The 23,896-nt window shown below is 47.8% G+C and overlaps 1 protein-coding gene and 1 pseudogene across 1 annotated transcript; one reads left to right on the plus strand and one right to left on the minus strand.

Moving 5' to 3' along the window:
* Nucleotides 1-274: 274 nt before the first annotated feature.
* On the minus strand, nt 275-15,280 carry LOC147659406 (vomeronasal type-2 receptor 1-like). Its single transcript, XM_086951764.1, has 5 exons — nt 15,243-15,280; nt 14,749-15,046; nt 14,459-14,602; nt 12,103-12,930; nt 275-415 (listed from the first exon to the last, which is right to left on the minus strand). Exons 1-5 carry the CDS (start codon nt 15,278-15,280, stop codon nt 275-277), a joined length of 1,449 nt encoding a protein of 482 aa, XP_086807890.1.
* A 3,437-nt stretch (nt 15,281-18,717) lies between these two features.
* On the plus strand, nt 18,718-21,142 carry LOC147659407 (mitogen-activated protein kinase kinase kinase 10-like; annotated as a pseudogene).
* Nucleotides 21,143-23,896: the final 2,754 nt, after the last annotated feature.

The raw sequence follows: 23,896 nt of genomic DNA on the forward strand, positions 1-23,896 counted from the left end.
AAGGAGCTTCTGGCTTATTTGTTATACAAATAAAAGGTGGGTTATCTTACAGGCAATCCTGTCGGCCCCGCAACCCCTCATTGCAGGGCGCCTGAAGTTTTAGCCAAAGAAACACCAGCGGCCATAGCCCGGTGTTGTAACCGGGAGGACTTACTGCTCCCACCGGTGAACCTATCGTCCACTGAGCAAGGGAGAGTGACTCATACCTTCCCCAGCCGGGCGGAGCGCTATATGGCAAGCCCCCGGTTGCTCAGGTTTACAACCGCCCTAAGGACTAACGGGGTGCCGTCGTACTCCAAGTTCCCAATAAGGACCCCTTGAAGCATGTATGACTTATGCACGGTGCGCTTCGCACTGGAGGCTTCAGGTCCTCTTCCTGCGCCTTTCCTGTTTTGGGATTGCCCTGTAACTCCACCTGCAACAAGAGACAAATGTTAATGACAATGTTAATGACAGTCCCCCCCGCCCCCACTTCACATCCTTACTGCGGGTGAGTGGTAGGGAGGGGAATTCGGTGTAAGGGAGGGACCTTAGCCCTGCTGGAGGAGGCGGGGAGCTACCTATCGGCCGAGGAGATGGAGAGGCTGGGAGCTACCTCCCTAGTTGCGACCCGTCTGGTAGGGGAGCAGCAGCAAAGAGGACGTGGGGAGGGGCGGGGGGACCCCTTATACCTGCTGCCCCGCCCCCCAGGCTGGCGGCTTGCCAGAACCGCCCCCAGGGTCCTGCTGCCCGGCTGCCCTCAAAGGTACTACGGGGGCTGCCCTCCTACGGGGTCCCCTGCAGGGACCACAGGCATCTTGCATAGTACTTTTATCATTACGCCGCCACCCACAGCATCCCACAGCTTTCATAAAATGACTACAGACACAGTGATGTTTTGGAAAAAGGAGCTGCAGGTTTATTTTTTAAATAAATAAAAGGTGGGTTATATTACAGGCAATCCCGTCCGCCTCGCAACCCCTCGTTGCAGTGCGCCTGAAGTTGTAGCCAAAGAAACACCAGCGGCCATAGCCCGGTGTTGTACCTGGGAGGACTTACTCCTCCCACTGGTGAACCCATCATCCACCATAACTCCGCCCACTGAGCAAGGGAGAGTGACTCACACCTTCCCAGCCGGGCGGAGCGCTATATGGCAAGCCCCCGGTTGCTCAGGTTTACAACCGCCCTAAGGACTAACGGGGTGCCGTCGTACTCCAAGTTCCCAATAAGGACCCCTTGAAGCATGTATGACTTATGCACGGTGCACTTGGCACTGGAGGCTTCAGGTCCTGTTCCTGCGCCTTTCCTGTTTTGGGATTGCCCTGTGACTACTCCACAGCCCTGGGTGTGGCCTCCGCTGCACCCAGAGCCCCCACCCTTAGCTCCTTGGATCTCAGCTACTTTCAACCCACTGCCTCTAGAGCTTTCCCTAGGTCCAGCAAGGATATCACCATGCCTACTTTGACCAGTGGGTCCCAACCGATTCCCAGCAACCTACGGTTTTCGTATGGCCAAGCCTAAAGAATCCCAACCCCCGTATCTCCAGGGGTTTCCTCCTGCCTGCATTTACTAGCCTGCAGTCTACTTTCCACGTTTCTCGAAATCTAGCTCCCTACCCTATGGGTCCAGGAGTCATCTCCGACCTCCAGAGGTCGCATGATCCCAAGATGATTGGCATATGATAAAGGAAGGTCTAGCCATACTTAGTAGCGACTAGAAATGTATACCTGAATGGGTAAACAACTGGTTATGAAACGGTTCCCCTGACTCGCCCGCCCCTGAATCTAGTCTGACGAGTCACCGCGCTGGGATGCCCACGGGTAGCTATGCGCATTAGGAATCCCAAAGAAACTCAACTTCAAATATGAATAGAGCTGAAAATAAAAGCATAGGATTTGGGGGGCACACCCCAACTATGCCACTTTATAACTAGTCTCTTACTTTGCTTCCTAACCCAAAACCCTTAAGAGATGAACAAGACGGCCTTCTGAATTGATAACGCCCCATATCAGGAATTACAACTCTCCAATTGCATGAGGCCCTGCTATTTTATCTCACATCCGCTAAGGATATCCATCTGTGATTAAAACCCTATTATACAATAGATATCAAGGTCATCACCTTGTTGCCCTTGGTTGCTGGTCATTCTGTGTAAAGAGGCTCATCCGCCTACTTCCTTAGGAGAACCATGAGGCCCATACAAGATCAATGCAAACCGTGCGTCAATTGGGCTGACGGAACCCTGTCCACCCGAATTATTTCGTCTAAACTGGCCAGCGGCTGTGGACACCCTAGGTTTACGGCATAGACAATACTCAGTGGACGGGGAGCATTGACCACTATATTTCCAGGGTTGCTTATAAAGCACTTGTCTATTCAGAACCTGTCCCGACGGTCTCCTCATGATGAGCCCCCTAAGTGTGCAAATCTGCCGTCAAGCGAAAGGACAATAATGGTGTTCAGTAATAGGCAATAGAACAATCACCCGGGAGACTCAGGCAAGGAGGAGACTTCCAAAATTCCTGGAGCTTTTAAAAAAAAATAATTTAATGATTACCTGAGCATTCAGAAAGAGCTAATGTAAATTGTAGATGGTTCCACTTTTTGCACGCAGGCAATCTATTGTGCATTATAACCAAGTCCTCCGAGATGGATCTTGAGAAGCATGGCTAAGAAACCCATACATAACTTTGAGCTTTGAATGTAATTCAACACAACATAATATACAGCATCTGTATTGACAAAGTAGTTCTATTCTTATTGAACGGGAGCTGTCTGGGGATGCTGGTGTGGCTCGATGTGGACTGGGAATATGCTTTGTAATGTATTCATGGAAGTGTGTTTGGTGGAGTCATTGTGCTGATACCAGAGGTGCCTTTTTCTGTAATTGCTGGTTTCAATGGTGCATCGCATTGCCTTTTACTAGTTTTGTTTGCTCTAGTGTGTTGTGACTATTCTACTACTGTCACGTTTTGCAATGATCAATTTAGCCAAGATATGACATGGTACATTTTCCTGCCTCTACGATTATGGATAGAAATCTGTTAATAAATCTGCTTATACAGTTAGTAGGATAAGTGATAGGTCTTCTCTGGGCAATTGCATTTCGTTTGAAAATGTGTCCGTTGTTGCTTTGTGTTGCTTTTGCTTTAACAGAGGTTTACCCCCCAATTTCATATAGATGTCATCTAGGTCTGTATTATATTTTCAAATCAATGAACCGTAAAAGTATGTATTAATAAATCTCTCATGACTACTAGAAGGTTGCTAGGCTGTTAATGCTGCATTGCTCTTTGTAACAGAAACAATACCAAATTCCCTGAACTTTGGACACGATAAACCAAAAGAATCCTTTTCTTATCTTTTCTTTTTCCCAGACATCAACGTTGAAATTGCCCATAATGTCCCTTGCAGTATATTTTCAGCTAAATCCTAAGTTCCAGCAACTCTTAACGGTAACTCCCTGCACATCAGCAAGAGTATGTTAGAGTAAATCTTGGGTCTGATTACTTGTGACGCAGTGATTCGTACATTCTTAAAACGGAGCTTTAATATCAGTTTCATGTCGAGGTATGCCTGCAGCCTCAGCAGCCTTCACCTTCAGGGGGAAGGATTTTCATACTTTAAAGAGCATGATCTCTGCACTGTCAGAGCTGGAGAAGCAGATCACATTAGCAGCAGTTTGGCTGCACCGATTACCTTGATTGCCTCTCAGCATGGCGCATACTGTGCGAATTTCCATCAGAAAAGGCCAAAGACCTTCTGAGTGGGTTGGATGTCGGATACCTCTGGCTGGCCGCAGTTAACACCCTTCTGGGAGACGCGAGAACGACCTCAGGGAGTGATTGAGGATGTGGGCCATGGACTGGAACGCTCAACAGAGGCCCGTGAGAGCCGGCCAGATTCTGACCCCCCGGCACGAGGATCAGACATCTGCAGAGGGGAAGACACACTGGGAATGCGCAAGCAGCCGCATCTCTGGGGGAGGGAGAGACTTGAAAAGAGCGGCGAGGCTGGTAACTGGCACTGGATTACAAGGATGTTTATCCAATACTTTCGTATTTGATTTCTCACTTAATAACAGATCAACTGAACGTAACTTCATGGGAGTCACTGATCAGACACCGTCCTTTCATCTGGGCTGGCTATTTTCCACTTCATTCTTTAGATTTCTACAGGGATTTCTTTGAAAGCAAACTCACTTCGGAGCGCGAGCTAGAGTTTGCAGACTGAAGAGGGACCTTGTTCTAGACCGTTTCCCTCTGCAGCTGTGTGACACGGAGCATACACTAAGCGGAGAGGTTGTACCTGTCTATATTTAACGGGTGTAAGGTGCTCCCTTCACTCGGTACAACGCCCTCCTCTCTGTAGCCACGGTTTCAGCCAGATTCCATTTCCGCCAATGATTTTGTATGGTAGAAGTTTGACATAAACTTAACCTGTGTACAAACCAGCCCTTGACGTGGTTTAGAGCACATTTTTTGTTCTCCTGTACCGTAAACGTCTACCACAAGAGACTACCAGAGTTCATGACAATATTATATGTGTGTGGCAGTTATTACAAGCATTAATGGTTCAAAATAAGTACAGTTAACGCATGAGTGACATGAGGTGCTGAAGGCACGGAGGTCAATGTATAGATGGCTGAGTTATTGAATATGTGAGCTCTGCCCCAATTCTTGTTTAGTTGATACACCGAGTCAGCATCTTGACCGTCCTGCAGCTGTCACTGAGAGACCTGAGACCTGCTGCTTTTGTTGAACCTTAGTCTTTCTAAATATTAACCCCTTCCATGCTCATGACGAGCTCAGCTCGTCATGAGGCACAGTGGAGCTGTGCTGATGACGAGCTGAGCTCGTCATGACACCAGCAAAATGGCAATTTCCAACACAGGGGAAAAATAACCACAGCAGCGATGTGGGTTAAAAGGCAGCCGTCATCCCGGGAGCATGCACCAGGCGTTGAGACATCGCTGGCTCTGTGCTGCTCCTGCTCATGGAATTGGCCGAGGCTAGTAGATACTAAAGTATTGGTGAGGGATGAGCTCATCGCCGCCAGTGTAGTGCGTAGGCGGTGAGCACGTTGGTTGTATCTTTAATTGTCTGATTACTGAATTCGAAAATCGAGGTACCCAGAGTCAGTGTTGCGGGCAATGACCAGCTCAGTTGCCCATCCCATGCTGCTCTCTGCCTCTACTATGATAAAAGGCACATATAAAATTGCTCTTCCCTGCCCCAGGGGCGTTGAGGCTGTCCGAGAGGACCATGACCATATTCGCCGATTCCCCCTAGTGTCGTCCCTTTTTTCCACCCTTTCTTGGAGCGTCAATGCACCCAGGACTTCCCCTCTCACACTTACCTTCTTAACTGTGTGAGTCACCCTTGTTCCCGTGGTCCGCTTGGTCGCTAGTCCATCCCTGCCTGAATAAGGAACACTGATTAACACATGCGCTCACTCGCGCTGTGAGCGGGGACATTAACTACGTACTACCTATTCTGCATGCATACCCCCCATTTTATCGTACCGTAAAAGGTCCGTGCGCATGATAACAAATACTTCATGATGGCAGCATCCCTGTGAGCATGTGTGCAATTGGGACCCTGGGTCATGGTACAAGGGCAGGGATGCCAGGCCGCTAATGCTACTAGCACCTTGGGTTAATGCGCGGGTGGGGCATGAACTCCAATGCTGCCAAGGTAACTGACATTATCGTTGTTCGTGGTGCGGCTGAAGCGTGCCACTAACGCAAACTGACGCGTGTTAGGCGAACGAAATAATTACTACTTTATAGCTCACAGATTATGCCACTTTGCATGTAACAGTTGTCATACTTGCACAACATGCCGACCCGCTAAGAAATTTCATCCCGCTGCAACCTTGAGTAGTTAATAACGAATTGTTTCTAAAATTTACATATTTTCTAGAACGGGGGTTGAACCCGCGACCGTGCCGTTATTGGCACCAGTTCTCCCAAACTGAGTTAACCGGCATCCGGCACCGACATTTGGAAATGGCCCTGCTAGCATCTGTTGTTTCCGCCCAATTGTAGTGAACTGGGCGTATGAGCGCCCGAAGCAGTGTTCGCATTCACCGCAGGCTATTGTGGCCCGGCCATAGTGCCCCCGAAGTCATTTTAAGTCTTTCCTCCGCGCCCCGGCTTCCATGAGGCACTGTTTTCCCTGTATGAAAATATATTTGTATCTCCCATGTCCTTAATACTCTTTTCCTCGTATGAAAATATATTTGTATCTACCATGTCCTTAATACTCTCCAATGAAACTTACGGGTTGTCAACCAGGGGAGATATGTCCATTGATACTCTTATCCGCAGTGCTTTTCTGTGCACGCATCCCTTCAGCGCTGTAAAACCCACCGCGGCCTGCCCCGGATCAATCAATCAAAGACATTTATAGAGCGCACTACTTACCCGTAGGGTCTCAAGGCGCTGGGGGGAGGGGGGTGCCGCTACTGCTCGAACAGCCAGGTCTTCAGCTTCTTCCTGAAGGAGAGGTGGTCTTGGGTCAGGCGCAGGTCGGTCGGGAGGGAGTTCCAGGTCTTGGCGGCCAGGTAGGAGAAGGACCTTCCTCCTGTAGTCGCGCTTCGGATGCGGGGGACGGCGGCGAGGGAGTGGTTGGCTGATCGGAGGTGGCGTTTGGGAGCATAGAAGTTGATTCGGTTGTTGAGGTAGCTCGGGCCTTGGTCGTGTAGGGCTTTGTGTGCGTGGGTGAGGAGGCGGAAGGTGATTCTTTTGTTGACTGGAAGCCAATGTAGGTCTCTCAGATGTCCGGAGATGTGGCTGGTTCGTGGGATGTCGAGGATGAGTCTGGCTGAGGCGTTCTGGATCCGCTGGAGTCTCTTCTGGAGCTTGGCGGTGGTACCGGCGTAGAGGGCGTTGCCGTAGTCCAGTCGACTAGTGACGAGGGCCTGGGTGACGGTCTTCCTGGTCTCGGTGGGGATCCACCAGAAGATCTTCCGTAGCATGCGTAGGATGTTGAAGCACGCCGAGGAGACGTTGTTGACTTGTCTGGTCATGGAGAGGGAGGAGTCCAGGATGAAGCCCAGGTTTCGTGCGTGGTCTGTCGGTTTGGGTGCGGTGTCCAGGGCGGGAGGCCACCAGGAGTCGTCCCAGGCGGAGGGTGAGGAGCCCAGGATGAGGACCTCCGTCTTGTCTGAGTTCAGTTTCAGGCGGCTGGTTGTCATCCACTCGGCTACCTCTTTCATCCCTTCGTGCAGGTTGGCTCTGGCGGCGGCGGGGTTGTTGGTCAGGGAGAGGATCAGCTGGGTGTCGTTGGCGTAGGAGATTATGCTGAGGTTGTGTTGGCGTGCGATGGCCCCGAGGGGGCTCATGTAGATGTTGAAGAGGGTGGGGCTCAGCGAGGATCCTTGAGGGACGCCGCAGATGACTTCGGTGGCCTCTGACTTGTATGGTGGTAGGCGGACTCTCTGTGTTCTTCCGTCGAGGAAGGAGATGATCCATTCCAGAGCCTTCTCCTGGATTCCGACGTTGCTGAGGCGCTGTACTAGGGTGCGGTGGCAGACAGTGTCGAATGCATCTGCTGTTAATAAATACTGCGTGAATCCCTTTGCCCTATAAAGGCGGCCATCGCTGGAGGCAGTACACCCACAGCCATTGCGGCCCGGCCATACTTCCCCTAGCGCTGACTTAGCTTCAGACCGCCTCTGTCCCGCTTCTAAATAACATTCGGTGCAGGGCCTCTAACCTACGGACGCCCTGCCGCGAAGCCGCCTCGCCCACGTTTCAAATAATGCGGGCTGTTCCTCTGACCTACAGACACCCTGCCGTGAGGCGGCCATCGTTTGGGATCCTTTGAGAGTGCCAGGCCCCCTCCCCGCTGTGATCTGTGCCTTATCCTCAAAGGTTTGTTGCATATGTAAATGCCACCTATATATGTTTTCTATTTGCTGAATGCATGAATAAACTTGAACTTCGCACATATGCAAAACATTGCCATGCGAAAGAATAAATTGCACATTTCACGGATGCATTTGTCTTACATAAAGATCATTACAATAGTTCTCTTATCTTACTAGTAGAAGTTGGAAGGCGTAATGGATGAATTAGCAGCGCACCAACATTTGAGCATGAATTTACCAGCTGGAGTTAACAAGGAATTTTTTTTGTTCCAGGTTGGGCTCGAACCACCAACCCATCTGTTAATAGCCGAATGCGCTAAAGATAGCGCCACAGAGGCTGCTAATGAAGCGAACTGAAAAGTATTCCACCCTAAATTAACTTGTGTGTAAATGAAACGGGAGGCCTACGAGTCACGCCTCTGCAAGAGAAAATTCGAGGCTTCTGGTCGCATGTTTGCCATGAACATTTCTGCATCTACGTCGGTGTACATTTACAGCAGTTACAAAACTTTTCCATGTAATCATTAAACGTTAATTCACTGTTTCTAAGTTGGACAACATGAATTCTTATAATGCAAGTCCAGCTCTGATTCGTGTGTCCTCTTTGCTGCGCAACATAAAATAATCATTGCAAGGCTACCTAATGAATAAAAGTTCATAGAAAATGATTACCCCCTCATGACCTGCTTACGCCCCGAAGGGTGCAAAGGCCTGAACTACTTTGAGGCAAGATGGGGGAGGAGGACTAGCCCCCCCGAGACAGTCGCAGCAAGGTCACCTTGGGGTAGGCGCAGAAAAAGGCTCTATCTTTAAATGCAAGGAAGCGGCCTTGCCAGCTCAGCGATCCTCAAGGAAAACATGGATTCTTAGCCCGCCGAGAAGAAGAGGGGGGTGGGGAGGACTCCTAGCCCCCGAGAAAGAGCTGCGGCATGGATGCCTAGACAATAACAGTGTCAGAACGAGAAGCAGCTGCTGCCTGCGGTCCTCAATCCTGACCTCCCCCACCCCTGTCCCGCTCCTCTACCTCCGACACACACAGCCTCCGGTAGTCTAAACTTGTGCCAGGTTGTGCAGGAGCTGGGACAGTGCCCCCCCCCACGGGCAAAACCCCAAGTGGAGGGACCCACGGTAGGCCGGGAAGAGGGGGAAGTGAAGCCAGGCCCCCAACACTAACCCCGCGATAAAGCGACTTTGATGCTGGAGCAGCATCAAACGTTCCTAGCAGCCAGGCGTTAGCCTCGGAGAAGGTGAAGAAAATTGCAGCTCAGATAACTGTAACAAATCAGGCAAAGAAAGATAAGTCACTTAACGTGAAATACAGATATGAATCTGGAATTGCTGGGAATTGAACACGAGGCCTCATATATGCGAAGCGTGCGCTCTACCTCTGAGCTGCATCCCCAAAGCAATCAAAATTAAGGATGCGCACTGTGCCGATCACCCGACAGCTCTCTCAGCTCTTTCCCAAAGGCAGGACACAAGACAGGCCCCCTCGGGGCTCAGCACCATCACTCACTTGAGCAGAGGCCCCGTAACCGCGCCAGCTAGAGGCCCTACCAAGCCCCCCCTCACCAGTGAGGGTTGGAGCATCTCTAATGCCACCCAACAACACTGACGAACGGAAGGCAGGGGGTGCCCGCCCCGACAGCTGCCCCCCCCTCCAGCCTAGCCCATGGAGCTGTTCTGTCCCCAAGGCGGCCGCAGCCACAGCAATGTCCGTGGAGCAGCCTAGCCCCCAAAGGGGTGGGGAGGAGTATTGCACTCACCGCACTGCTCAGAACAGCTCCAGGAGATCCAGGAGGTCGACGTCCAATTCGGTGTAAGGGGGGGACCTTAGTCCGGCTGGGGAGGGGGGGAGCTACGTATCGGCCGAGGAGATGGAGAGGCCTAGGAGCTACCTCCCTAGTTGCGAACCGCCTGGTAGGGGAGCAGCAGCAAAGAGGACGTCGGGAGGGGCGGGGGGACCCCTTATACCTGCTGCCCCGGCCCCTAGGCCGGCGGCTCGCCAGCGCCGCCCCCATGGTCCTGCTGCCCTCAAAGGTACTATGGGGGCTGGCCTCCAACGGAGTCCCCTGCAGGGACCACGGGCATCCTGCAGAGTCTCCGCTCTGACTGGGAAATCATAGGATAGATTCTTCAGGACCAAGCTGACAATAAAAAAGCCTTGAAAACCTACCACTGGCAGGATCAAATATCTATTTTACAATTGAGTGCATTTTAGTCTCGATTAGCTAGAGCAAAGAACTGGGATACCTGCTATGGTCAGCATCTTATTGCTTGCAACAGCACACAACTTCAAGTTTCATCCAGCAACACCCTTGTAAATGTCAGAAGCAAGCAAAGGTATATTGGGAGTCGAGAGCCTAAATGCCCTTTTCCTGTTACTAAGACACAATTAAGGGGCCTATTTATGAACTTATTTGCATCACTCCTGCACCACGAAATATGGAGCAAGAGCGACACAAACTTTAAGTTAGATTTATAAAGCCATGCAAGCCACTTTGTGTTGCCCTGAGTGGCTCCATAAATCTGCTGTGTTCCCTTACTCTGCCTTTGGAAGTAGTTCCATAGGCTTTGCGTGGGTGTCCCCACACACCTCCCATGGTTTTTGACGCATTTTCATATTTGCTGGAACTAGTAAACCTAATAATGCACCAAAAAGATACGCCTCCCCAGGAGAGGTGTAGCAATGAGAATTATCTGGATTACTCCTTGTTACTTCCTCTTTCTATGTGTGCTGCATTCTGCAACACACATACAGAGGTATGTGCCACTCAGGATTATTTTTGCAAAAAAACAATAATGCATGCAAAAAATGCACCCTTGCACCATGGTGCAATGGTGCCTGCTTTGGACCTAGGCTGCCAAAAGAGGACCAGCACAGGGGAACAAGTAAGAATGTCCGTATTGCCTTAAATATGACACAATCCTGCGCTTTTCCTGTCAAGCCTCGCTTGACTTGCTTTGCTGCACTGCATGCCTTTTCATAAATTGGCCCCTAAATTACCAACATAAAAAAACACATTTCAAAATGTAAAGATTCCCAAAATATTCAGTAATAGAATGCAATAGGACTAAGAACAAGCAACCGACTGGACCCAAAGGAGTAGATTCACTATGTTTTCATGCATCCAGTCCAGCAACTACATTTGCTGCATTTCATTGTGTTGACCTCAGGGAACACAACTGCACCAAATGTACTAAGGCGTGGTGCTGTTCCCCCCTCCCCATGTGGTACTTCAATTAAGGATGCCTTGTGCCAATGTGCACACTCTTTCTCTCTTTAGGGTGTGTGCTTAATGTCAAGCATAGTTCTTACTGGAAGGAGACTCTTCCTGTACAACATGCAGTTCTTTTGCCAACTGGAATACTTTTTTGAAGTTGGTATGTGCATTGTACAGTGCAGCACGCATGCAAAGTTGAACATGTTTTGAGAAAAGAAACCTTTTCTCCAATTTATGCCCGCCTATAGGAGACATACAATATTGGTGCAAAGTTCTGTTTATGGCAAATTCCATGGATTGTTTTATGGGAATGCCCATGTACCACCTTGCAAGGCCACCTCATATAAAGTGCTACTATCACTTACTTTAGGACAACTTTCTAACTCATGTCCAGGTTTGCACTGGACATTAATCCCTCCTAAAGCCTCTGCCCCAGTTTGCATCACTTGCTGTTGTAAAGGCTTGATGCGCTGTATTTGAATCATGGATCTGTATTTTCCAGTTAGGACGGGGGCCAGAAGTCAATCAATTTGCATGTGTATAGTGGAGCACTGTCACCCCTAGAGGTATCTGGGCGCTGTGGATGCGACGTCGCCATCGAACAGCCAGGTCAGAAACAAGCAGAAAGGAAGAAACAGGGAGAGATGAGCAGAAAGACGAAAAATAAAGGTCAGAAAAGAGCAGAAAGAGGCAAAATCATGGGCAGAAGGAGCAGAGAGAGGCACAATTAGAGGGCAGAGAAGCAAGCAGAAAAAAAGGCAGAAAACGAGATGAAAATGAACAGAAGAGGCACAAACCTAAGGCAGCAGAGGGTAGTGGACTGCGGGCAAGCTGGACAGGAGACCCGTCGCAGGGGTCGATGGCAGGAGGACCTGAAGTGACTTCAGCATGACAGGCAGCACTGTACCAAATGCCAATTACATAAAGTAGTTTATCTTTTGAGGAATCGCTTAAAATGTGCACTATTTCGGTCCAACTATATTTGGTTGATATATATTTAGAAATAAAGAAGTGCCTCTCCTACCTGCCATGGTTGGAAGTCCTTCCTCAGACCTTCACTAACTGAGGAATGTCCTGAGTTGGCTTTGGCTGAGATCATGTTGTGTAAAGCGTGAGCAGCTGCATAGACCGCAGTGTAAACACTGTATGTATTGTAGAAATTGTAAGCATCATATTTAAAGAGGTTCAACTTTCGCATTGTCTCATTCCCTTTACACCGAGGAAAGAAGGATTCATAGGCAAAAGTCCCATCTGGCAAAGCAGGAGCACACAGGAATGTTAGCGCCCACAAGTCCACAAACATGGAATTGTTTGGGAAGTTTAAAGGTTTCACACTGTACAAGAAATCTGTCAGTCCAGGAATCTGTCCCTTAGGAATGGAAAATTCAAGAGAGCCATTGAAAGCATTCCCTCCAGGGTGATAACTAAACTCTTTCAAATGTGATGAGATTGCAGAAGCGATCCAAACTTTGGCAGGCAGGTCTTTCAAGTACCAAATGAGGACTGGATCCATGTAACCTCTCGAACAGTGAACAATCACCACATTGACAGAATGAACACGGATTGTTTGAACAATCCGCTTCATCTCTTCAAACTTGGTGTAAGGGGGCTTACGAAGTCTTTGTAAGAAGGCCACACATCCCCCGCTTCCGGTGATCTCTCTCTCCAGCTCCTCGCCGGCCCTCCTGCCACTGTCATCATCTGATGTCAGGATCCCAACCCAGGTCCAGCCAAAGTGCTTGAGCAGCCGGACGATGGCGCGCGTCTCGTAGATCTCATTGGGAACAGTGCGGTAAAAGGATGGAAACTGATGTCTGTCATTGAAGACTGGATCCATGGCACCATAGCTGACCTGAGGGAGACATAGACATGAGCTATGAGACATATTGCACGACACTCAACTAAAGTGCATCCTTGGCCGATGGAGTGTGGCTTGTGCATCTCATTGGGCACAGTGCGGTAAAGGATGGCAACTGATGCCTATTATTGAATGATTGGATCCATGGCACCATAGATGATGTGAGGAAGACAAAGATATTAGCTATTAGACATATAGAACCACTCTCCACTAAGACACATCACTGGCCGAAGGTGTGTGGATTGTGGATCCCTTTGGAAAGAGTGCGGTAGAATGATGGGAACCAATGTCTGTCATTGAAGATTCGATCCATGGTGCCATAGCTGACCTAATCAAGATATAGACAAGCGCAATTAGACATATTGCACCACCCTCCACTAAAGCGCATCTCTGGCTGATGGAGCGTGGCTTGTGGATCTCATTGGGGACAGTGTGGTAAAAGGATGGGAACCAATGCAGGTCATTGAAGATTGGATCCTTGGCACCATAGCTGACCTAGGGAAGGCATAGACATAAGCTGTTAGACATATTGACCACACTCCACTAACGGATCCCTAGCCAATTGTGCATGGCTTGTGGACCTCATTGGCAACAATGTGGTAAAGGATGTAAGTTGACGTAGGTCATTAAATATTGGATCCATGGCACCATAGTTGACTTGAGGAAGACTTAAACATAAGCCATTACACATATTGAACCACACTGCAACACCCATCACTGGCCGATGGTGTTTTTCTTGTTGATCTCATTGCAGGCAGCGAGGTAAAAGCATGGAAACCAATGCCTCTCCTTGAAGGTTGGATCCATGGCACCATAGATGACCTAAGGAAGGGATAGACATGGGCTATGAGACATTTCGCATTACACTCCACTAAAGAGCAGCACTGGCCAATGGCTCGTGGCTTGTGAATCTTATTGGGGACAGTGCAGTGAAAGTATGGGACCTGATGTCCTTCATTGAATATTGGATCCATGGCACCATAACTGACCTAAGCAAGACACAGACATGAGCTATGAGACATATTGCAACACACTCCACTGAAGTGCATCACTGGCCGATGGTGCGTGGCTTGTAGATCTTGTTGGGGACAGTGTGGTGAAAGGATGGGAACTGATTCCTTCCATAGAAGATTGAATCAATGGTGCCAAAGCTGACCTAAGGAAGACATAGACATGAGCTATTCAAAATATTCCACCACACACCACTAAAGCACATCACTGGCCAATGGCGGATGGCGGATGGCTTGACGATCTCGTTGGGGACAGTGCCTCAATTTTTATTAGAAATTAAGCTTCAAAAAAGCTTAAAGGGCCTTCTCTTATACTGCCCTCCTGGACTCAGGAGTACATTCACGAGTAATATTCACTCTTTGTTAGAATCCGAACTAGGCTTGAATGATTTCATCATTATGGGTGATCTCAATTTCTGTTTAGAAGATGAGTCACACAAAGACACTGCAGCCCTCTCAGATATTGTAGGGACTTCAGGGTACAAAAATGGAACTCACATAGCAGGACATACTTTGGATGGAATCTTTACATCGGATCCAACCATTATGGTTAGAGAGGTGCTACCAATATACGGGACTGACCATTCAGCCATCTTGTTTGAATTAGGGTGCCCATATGGCTCCTCAGATGAACACTCTATGCCGCACCCGACAATCTACAGAGATTGTAATAAAATAGACCATGACAAACTACTTTTACGCCTTAATGAATATGTATATAAAATGAAACACAAATGTGCTGTGCATTGGTTATCAGCGGGCAGAATGTTATAGCATGTCATATAAATAAACTTCCTCTTACCTGTAGGTACCTGTAGAGCCCAGTGATGGTTGCCATAGCAACAGATGTGGGTGGTAACATGTCACCAATGACAGCAGCCAGGACCCCTCTGGACCGACAGCTGTAGTTAGGGGCTGGGGCCGAATCCTCTCTCCCTGATAATAAGGCCATGGTGCTCAGTGTCGCTTTGGCCTCGTTGACATATGAATTAAAGACCTCAAAGCCCAGGGTGATGTTGGGTAAAAGGTCAGGGTTCTTGTTTATCTTCTCAATGGTGTACACAATAGCGAAGTAATGTCGAAAGAAACGGGGGGAAATGCTGCAAGAAAAATAAATTTCTTTGAGTTACTTATTATGCAGGTGTCCTTTGAAGAAAATATTTCCTTTTTCACAGAGTTACCATTTTTCATTTATTCACCACAGGAGACACAGTAACAATCAACCTCACTCCTGGTTATCCCTTTCCTCCCCATGCGGTAGGTGACAGGTGCAAGGGTGAGCAGCTTAGGACTTACCCCTTGAAATTCTGCAAAACATTATCTGGAAAACACATCCCTAAAAAATTCAACAGCTTTTTTAGAAGATGGATCTGATGCAAAGTATACTTCAGGCCATCTACTGCTGTGGCAAAAATTAAAAGGTCCTTCCAGATCTATGCCAATCTTTTTCCAAGGACCACCATATAGTTAAATAGGAACCAAAGGGTGAGAGCACGTTTTCTATTTTCTCCATATTCTGCATGCCACACATCTTTGACCTCTCCATCAATACCATCATCCTTTAAAGGACCCCAATATTTGATATTTGATATTTATTGATTTGTATAGCGCTGAATCACCCATGAGGGTATCTCGGCACTTCAGATGGAGGAACATCAGAACTAGAGGGAGGAATTAGAAGAGGTGGGTTTTTAGCATTTTTCTAAATTGAGCGTAACGGAAAAGTCAAACCATTCCAGAATCGGGGGGCAAGGTAAGAGAAAGATTTGCCATCACTACGAGCCTTTTTGATTCTGGGGATGGTTAGCTAATGCTCGCTACTGGACCTGAGATTACATGTTGGTATATAGGAGGAGAGCTTGTTAGTGAGATACTTGGGGCCCTTGCCATTACGAGCCCTGTAAATAATGCAGCCTATTTTGAACTTTACCGTTTTCTTTATGGGGAGCCAGTGAAGTTGATTGAGAAGTGGTCCGGAGGGTGTTCTGAATGGGTCGTTGTTGGTGAGTCGGGCAGCGGTATTCTGCACCACCTGGAGTTTATTAACTTTCGTTGGCCGAAAACAGCAGAGCATTGCAGTAATCAAGTCTACTCGATATCAGGGCCTGTATTAGGGTTTTTTTAGTGGAGGAAGGTAAGATTGGAAAAATCCTCCACAGGAGGCCCAGAATATAGTAGCAGGAACCTGCAATGGTATTGCCATGTGTGTTATGTGTGAGTCCATGATAAAATCCTGACAACCAAGTTCTTCACCACTTCTTTGGGAGTGGGGCACTTCCCAGCTCTTCCGGCCACCAAGTAGGTGACCAGTGAGTGGTAGCTCCTCCAAACAACATGATCTCTGATTTGCCCCCGTTAAGTTGTAGATAGTTGTTACGCATCCAAGCAGCGATAGATTTAATGCCCTCGGAGAACAGCAGATCGATGTTGGGTGTGTTTTTTTCAAATGTTAGAAGGAGCTGGGTTTCGTCAGCGTATGAGATTGGAGTGAATCCCAAAGATCTCATGAGTCTGGCCAGCGGGGTGACATATATATATTGAAACGGTTGGGCTTAGGCAGGATCCCTGCAGGACTCCCTTGCTCACTTTGGTCGTGGCAGATGTAAAGGATCCCATGGTAACTGTTTGTGTTCTATCTGTAAGAAAGTTAGTAATCCAACTCAACGCTTGCCCCTGAATACCTAGGTCTTGGAGCCTTTCCAGAAGGATGTGATGTGAAATGTTATCAAATGCTGCTGACAGGTCAAGTAGCACCAAAACTGCCGCTTGTCCCTTGTCAGCAGCCATACGTATATTATCAGTGACCTCAATAAGGGCGGACACTGTGCTATGTTTAGCCCGAAATCCTGATTGGGAGATATCTAGTAATTGATAAGTTTCCAAATAATTGGACAGGTGTCTATTAATGTGTTTCTTGATGAGTTTTGACTGTAGTGGTAGAAGGGATATGGGTCAATAGTTATTGATTTCGGTGGTCGGGACCTTGAGATCTTTCCATATGGGTCTGATTTGTGCATCCTTCCATGCCGAAGGTGGCCTTCCCTAAGGGAGCAATTTAGGATAGAGCAGATCGAGGGAGCTAGTTGTTCCGCAAATTTGGCAGAAATCCTGGCAGGGATGATGTTTGTGGGTGAGCCAGATTTCATAGATTCTATAAGGCAAGTAACTTCCTTCGTGTGGAGCTGGGGGAAGGTGTGAAGTTGGGCAGATGTGGCATAAGTTTCCGGAGGACAGGCCGTGGGGGAAAGGGTAGAGGTGTTAGCCGCAATAATTTTCTGATAATGGAATCAACTTTAAGAATGAAATGTTCCGCCACATCGTTGCATATAGACTGTGAGGGGGATTCCGCAGTATCACATGGCGATGAGCTAGAGAAGGCTTTGACGATTTTAAATAATTCCCTGGAATTGGATCCAGGCTTCTCCAATTTTTGAGTAATGTGCATTTTGCGTGCCATTTTAATGTTATTGTGGTACACTGCTAAGGCGCATTGTATTTAATTCTGTCTTGTTCGAAATGAGTGAATCTCCAGGTACGCTCCAGTTTTTTGCATCCACTCTTTTCGGTACGTAGGGCCAGGGAGTACCATTCAGTAGTATCAGTAGAGCTTTTGGGGGGATGGGTAGCTGGTTTTAAGGGTGCCACTTTATCCAGAACGCTGGAAATAATGTTGTTAAAGTGCTGCAATTGTTGTTTGACATTGAGATTGTGGGTGTCAGTGTCCCATGTCAGGAAAGGAGATACAAGGTGTTGAGCTTCGATTTTATGCCAAGGTCTATACCATCTATCAGTAAGGGGTATGGGAGAAGGTAAGGTGAAGGGGCTTGTCAGACGGAAGTTAGCGACAGAGTGATCTGATCAAGTGAGCGGGTGTGCCCCGCTAGGTGAGTGGGATCATTGTTGAGCTTGAGAAGCCCATGGGAGGCCAAATTCTCTAGGCAAGTTCTAGCGTCTAGGTTGTTTAGGTCCTCACTGTAAATATTAAAATCTCCTAGCAGTAAGAAATCGCGGGGGCAACAATATGGGGGGAGATAAATTCTAAAAGGAGACTATTAAAGTCTTTTATTGGGCCTGGGGGCCTATAAACCAATGCTCCTTTCCAACACTGTTGGGGGTGTAGCTCCACCTTAAAGATAAGGCATTTGAATAGTTCCTAACAGAACTGGTCTAGAGTGGTAACTGGTATCTGTTCTTTGTGAATTATGGCTATGCCACCGCCCACTCGTTCAGGCCTATCAAGTCTTTGAATGCGAAAGCTAGGTGGAAGAGCTAGAGCGATTGCAGGAACCGCAGAGGGTTTAATCCACGTTTCAGTGAAAAATCCCAAATCTGGGTTAGTGTCCTTTAAGAGATCCCAAATGGCAGTGGCATGTCGGGGGAGAGTTCTAACGTTTGCTAGGAGGCCTTTCCATGTGGTGATTGCCAGGGGGCTTGTGTAGGGCCGTGCCTCGGGAATAGAAGGTAGTTTAATATCAATAGAGTTAGCTGTGGTTTTACTGTTCTGGAAAGGACTAGGCTGGTACTTACATTTTTTGCATGAAAAAGGCCCTTCAGGCCATTTTCCCAGGGGGCATATGTGGGAGGTTGGTCTAAGCTTTAGCAGGAATTCTCTTGTGTAGGGGAGCTCAGGTAAAGTTTTAGAGGAGATATCTGGGGTATCAGGCTTAAAATGACATGGGATCCTGGCAACGGACAGGCGCAGACGGGCTTGCCTTTGGCGCGCGCCCCCACTGCGCGCGTCCGCTGCGCGTCGTGTCAGGCCCCAGTTTAAATGGTGAAATCTGCTCGGCCAGCTAAAGCGCCAACCTCGTTTTCGGTGAAACTGGAAGTGTGTTCTGTGCCTGGAACTGCCCCTGATCGCAATCCGTCAGATCTACCTCTCTCCATGCAACGAGCAAGCCCGTGTTGTACCAGAGAGGAGATCTTGGAAGGCGGCGTGGGGTAAGTGTCCTGAATAATTTTTAGTTCAAAGCAAAAGTGTCAGAAGTATGCCTTCCAGATTAGTAATGGCAAGTGAGATTTAAAAAGTTAAAAAATAAGAACAGGCCAAAGAGCTTAAATTTTTATCTGTACCTGACAATCGGCGTGTCCGCTGCCCCCTGCCAAGCTCCAGTTTAAATAGGCAAGTCTGCTCGGCCAGATAGGGCGCCGCCGCCAACCTCGTTTCCGGTCTAAACCTTCTCTTGGTCATAGGAGTACCCAAATGATCATTAGGAGCAGTCTTTACCAGATTCATGTGAATGTTGGCAGGTGGTATCAACTTATCTACTCTTAACACAGTATCATTCTTCTGTGGTTAACTCATCAGCTATTTTAGAGAATTGTTGTAATCCGGCAGGGCTATTTATCTCCTGTGGCCAACCTTTACTCACAAGATTTTTTACTTTAAGCAGAAGTTCATCCTACTCACATGCTTTCTTCCATCCCTCTTCAGAGTACACACAAGTATTAGGAATGTCACTACCACCATAAAGCACATGTCCACATCCTTCTCCCCATACAGGGGTTCAAGGTCATTTATGGGTAGCCTGGAAGGAAAATCAACCCTACTATTACCACTTCCTGGTTTGTGTTTAACATAAATGTAACACAAGAATTTTGTGATGAGTCTAGCAATGTGTGCCGTAGAATTCTTTACATTGTACCCATTAAGAATTGTGAGGAAACAAAGTGTATTATTATATGGTGTGGGGGTGTGTCCTCACCATGTAACTCACTTATCAACCACTTTAGGAAACTTATGTTTCTTTAGTCAAACCCTACGCTCAACCCTGGGTTTCTGTGGCTCTGAGCAGCAAAGCTTGCACCAAGTAACAAGCTGAAAAGCATTTTTACAGCACCAGAACAATTGAAGAAATCAACAACACACTAAAGAAATCTAACACCTAGCTCGACCCTGCAGAAGGAGAGAATCGGAGGAGAAGACAGGTTGAAGTCACTCAGTGAAGGAAGCAAGCAATGATATTTTAGCGTCCCCAACCTTGGGAAGTCGCCCAAGCATGTGCCAATCACAACAGGCTTTGTAAGCCTCCCAGAAATGGAGGAGTACCTAGAGGTTGAAGGGTTTGCGCCCCCGTCTCCCTACTCCAACCAGTCCTACCTCAGCCTGCCTATCCAAAGCGATGCCAATAACTGCATAGTTTCGGATGATACAGGTCAGGCGGTATCCTCATCAAGTGTCATCTCAGAGAGCCATAAGCGCAGCTCCCACCGTAAAAAGTATGACTTGGTACTCCTGGGCTGTGCCTCCATCTTGGCATCTGTCGGCCTTGAGAGTGATATCCTGGATCTGGGGCAGCAGCGAGTGCTGCAGGAAGAGCACCGCGCCAAAGATGAGAAGAAGAAGCGAGGCTGTCTTTTTCAGCATACAGGACGCTTTCGTCGTAGCACAAGTCCCTCAAGCCACATTGTATCCAAGAAAGATGAGTCTGCTCTCTCTTCCCAAGAGCTCTCAACATCAGTCACCCTCCTGTCCCTGTCTTCCATTTCTGACTGTACCTCAACTAAGTCGCTGATCCGTTCTGACAGTGATGATGTGAATGTGTACGAGATGCCAGTCGCTGTGGAGCCCAGCCCGGAAGCACTGAAGGGGCAGAATGCCAACCTTATTGTGGACCTTAAAATGGAGGGCTTCAAAAAACAAAACAGTCATTGACTCCTACCCATGTGACGGCTGCCATGGCAACTGTATCTCGAGGGCACTGGCCCACTCCATCTGATGGAGCCATCCAACAGATAATGCAGACTGTTAGGAGTACGCCGTCAGATGGCAGCATGCCGCTTCCCAAGGACACAGGTTGGAATCAGACTGGAGTGCCCCGTTTACCAGAACCCGACTCTGTGTTCCCTCCGCCTTTCCGACGTAATGTTCCTGAAAAGGAGTCCATGGTCGAGAGGCCGAAGACACTAGAGTTTGCGCCTCGGCCAAGGCCTTCTGCCAATAAGCTCAAGCTAGATCGCTGGAAGTTTTCGTCATTTGGCAAAACGCAGAGCACTTCCCTTAGCAGCAGCTGTGAGACACCATCAAGCAGTACCAATGAGGATAAGTTGGGCGTGCCTCCCCTCCACAAAACCAATTAAGTTGTGTTGCAGACATGGAGGGCCAGAGTCAGGACTGCACAGTTGCACTATGTGGACCAGGTCAGCCACCAGTGCAAGACCATTCCTATGACGTTGATACTGATGTTTCTTACTGACCCTAGACTTGAGGGCATTCTTGGCCAGTTGAGCATAAGAAGAAGAACAGATGCTGCAGTTTCCACTTAGAATGCAGTGTTTTGTGTTCCCACTTGGTATATTTGAGAATGTATTCTCATATTCTAAGGTATTACTCTCTGGAGTGCTCTTGGAAGGTCTCCTCAGGACCGGTTTCCATGTGGAAGCATAAAGGGTCAACCACTATCGTGTTGTCTTACGAATCCAGGGGCATATTACCAACAACTAGCGATATTTATCGCTAAGTAGGCTTAGCGGCTATTTTTTTATCGCCGTGCATCGCCAGATATTATCGCTGAGATAACGTGCTATTAGCAACGTTTATCTCAAAAGCGATAATATTTCCGGCGAAAGCCACGAAATGCGTGAATATCGCTGAGAATACAGCGATATTCACGCATTATCGCTAACAGGGTCTTAGCCATTATATCCACCTCCCATTGGATATGCAGGCTATGAACTGGTCTGAGCAGGTGTTAGTTTTTGGAGATATTTGCGCTTAGCGCGAATATTTCCATCGCTACGCCTGTGTTGGTAATAGGTGATAGCGTTGTTATCGACTGCTTTCACTCGCTAACAGGTTGGGTATGCCCACTTTGCATGTCATTAGCGATAAATATCACTGACATGCAAAGCGGGCCCCAAACCGCTCTCTATCGCCTACAAGCTGGCGCTAACTAATTGTTAGCGACAGCTTGCTAATAGAGCAATAGAATTATCGCCGCTTAGCGGCCAAAAACGGCTGCTAAAGCAGCGATAATTGCCTATCGCCCCCCTTTATAATATGCCCCCGAGCTTCGTAGTGTTGACATCTGAGTGAGAAAGAGTTGAGGGCACTGATATACAGGTGCATGAGAATCCATATGTCAAACCAGGGCTACCAATAAGCTGTGAAACAAATATATGTCTACCATAGGGGTATCCGGAATAACTCTTGGAGCACTATCGTTTTAGCACCAGGAGTAAAATAAAGACACACGTCAAAGCTTATCCCAGAAACTGGAATCTCTCTATGTAGCACTTTTCTCACACAAACAGGGATCACTAAGCAATCTTGATGCAGGAATATCAGCTGCACTTTGTGGAGCACAGCTAACGTAAAACTGGAACAACCGGAATCCCTGGAGATTTTATTGAACCCCAGCACAGGCGCAGTCTTAATCTACAGACAGCTAGGAAACACATTTAAGGTGACTTATTGTTGAACATATCTTTATTCTTCTTGTTCCTGCATTTATTCGACTGATCCTTCGTGAATCACCAGTTATGTTCGGATTCTGTTTGCAAGGCTACAACAGCGGAGGGTGAGTGCTAAACCTCAGTGTCACAAGTGTACTTGCGGTACAAAAGGGGGTGGTGATGGACGGAGCATCTGAATCAATCAAACACTCACACCCAGTCAAAAGATCTGGGTTTAATCCATCACCGTTCTTTAGCCCACTCTGCCACCCCAGTTCAGACATGGCTGTATGTAAATCAGTCTGACCCTGTGCCTCATGGGAACAGTCCAGCCCGAACTGCCAAGCCATGTCTTCCCTGGACCGGAAACAAGCTTCTGAGGACTGGGTGTGAGTGTTTGATTGATTCAGATGCTCAGACGTGAGTCCCTTGCTCACTTTGCCACTGGATTCAAGCAAGCCGGGCTGAAGACGGCTGGAATGCCAGAAACCGGTCCTCGGAAGCTTGTTTCCGGTCCAGGGAAGTCATGGCTTGGCAGTTCGGGCTGGACTGTTCCCATGAGGCACAGGGTCAGACTGATTTGCATATAGCCATGTCTGAACTGGGGTGGCAGAGTGGGCTAAAGAATGGTGATGGATTAAACCCAGATCTTTTGACTGGGTGTGAGTGTTTGATTGATTCAGATGCTCCGTCCATCACCACCCCCTTTTGTACCACAAGTGTACTTGCGGTCTCTTTTTACCAAAGGCTACACCTGAATAGATTTTAGTTTCTTTAGCACTCTGATAGCATCTGGCACAGACTGTGAACTGTTAGCTAAATTAAGGCTGATGTAACTGCTAAATCCGTATCATAACTATACATTTGTTTGTTTTAAACAGCAACAGAAACTACTTTTAATAATATCAACTTTAATATTTTGAGATATCATAATGTATTTCTGCATGGAAAGCCGTTGTATGACTTGGTCTCATTGGTTGCATGGGACACTTCCATTACAAGGCCTGCCATCGGTTTCTAGCCTTCCAACCATTTCCTAGCTTAGTAAGATCAAGTTGTTGTGCAAACAGGGCCAATGTGTTTTTGGGATGGGTCTATATGGAAAATACTTTTTCAGGACTGTTATCAGCCTCATTGTGCATTTGTATGCCACACCTGAGTCTGCAGAAATTAAAAGCTTTAGGTTCCTAAAAAATATACAACTCATCAGACATTTATTGCATTAAAAACCTGCTAGTTCTCGATCCCGGAGTCTCATGCTTTGTTTTCAAATATCCAGAAGTGGTGTTTGGAAGCATAATAGCAGTACCGCAATCAACCGTCTAAGATGGCGGCATAGCACACCCGAAGGAAGATTTCTTTGTCTCCTGGGGCGATTCATCGTGTCTCTACCTTGTACGCCGACCGCAGTCACCAAATAGGAGCAGCAGTTTCAGCGAGTACAGCACCGGAGGAGCGCACATGGTATCTGATGAGGTTGGGGTTCTGAATTATCTCTACTCCATTAGCCCTTCGATTGGGGGGAACCCACAAAGGTATGTTTGGTGCTTCTGCAT

This window comes from Lissotriton vulgaris, unplaced genomic scaffold (genome assembly GCF_964263255.1).
Source record: "Lissotriton vulgaris unplaced genomic scaffold, aLisVul1.2 SCAFFOLD_2823, whole genome shotgun sequence".
Taxonomy (NCBI): domain Eukaryota; kingdom Metazoa; phylum Chordata; class Amphibia; order Caudata; family Salamandridae; genus Lissotriton; species Lissotriton vulgaris.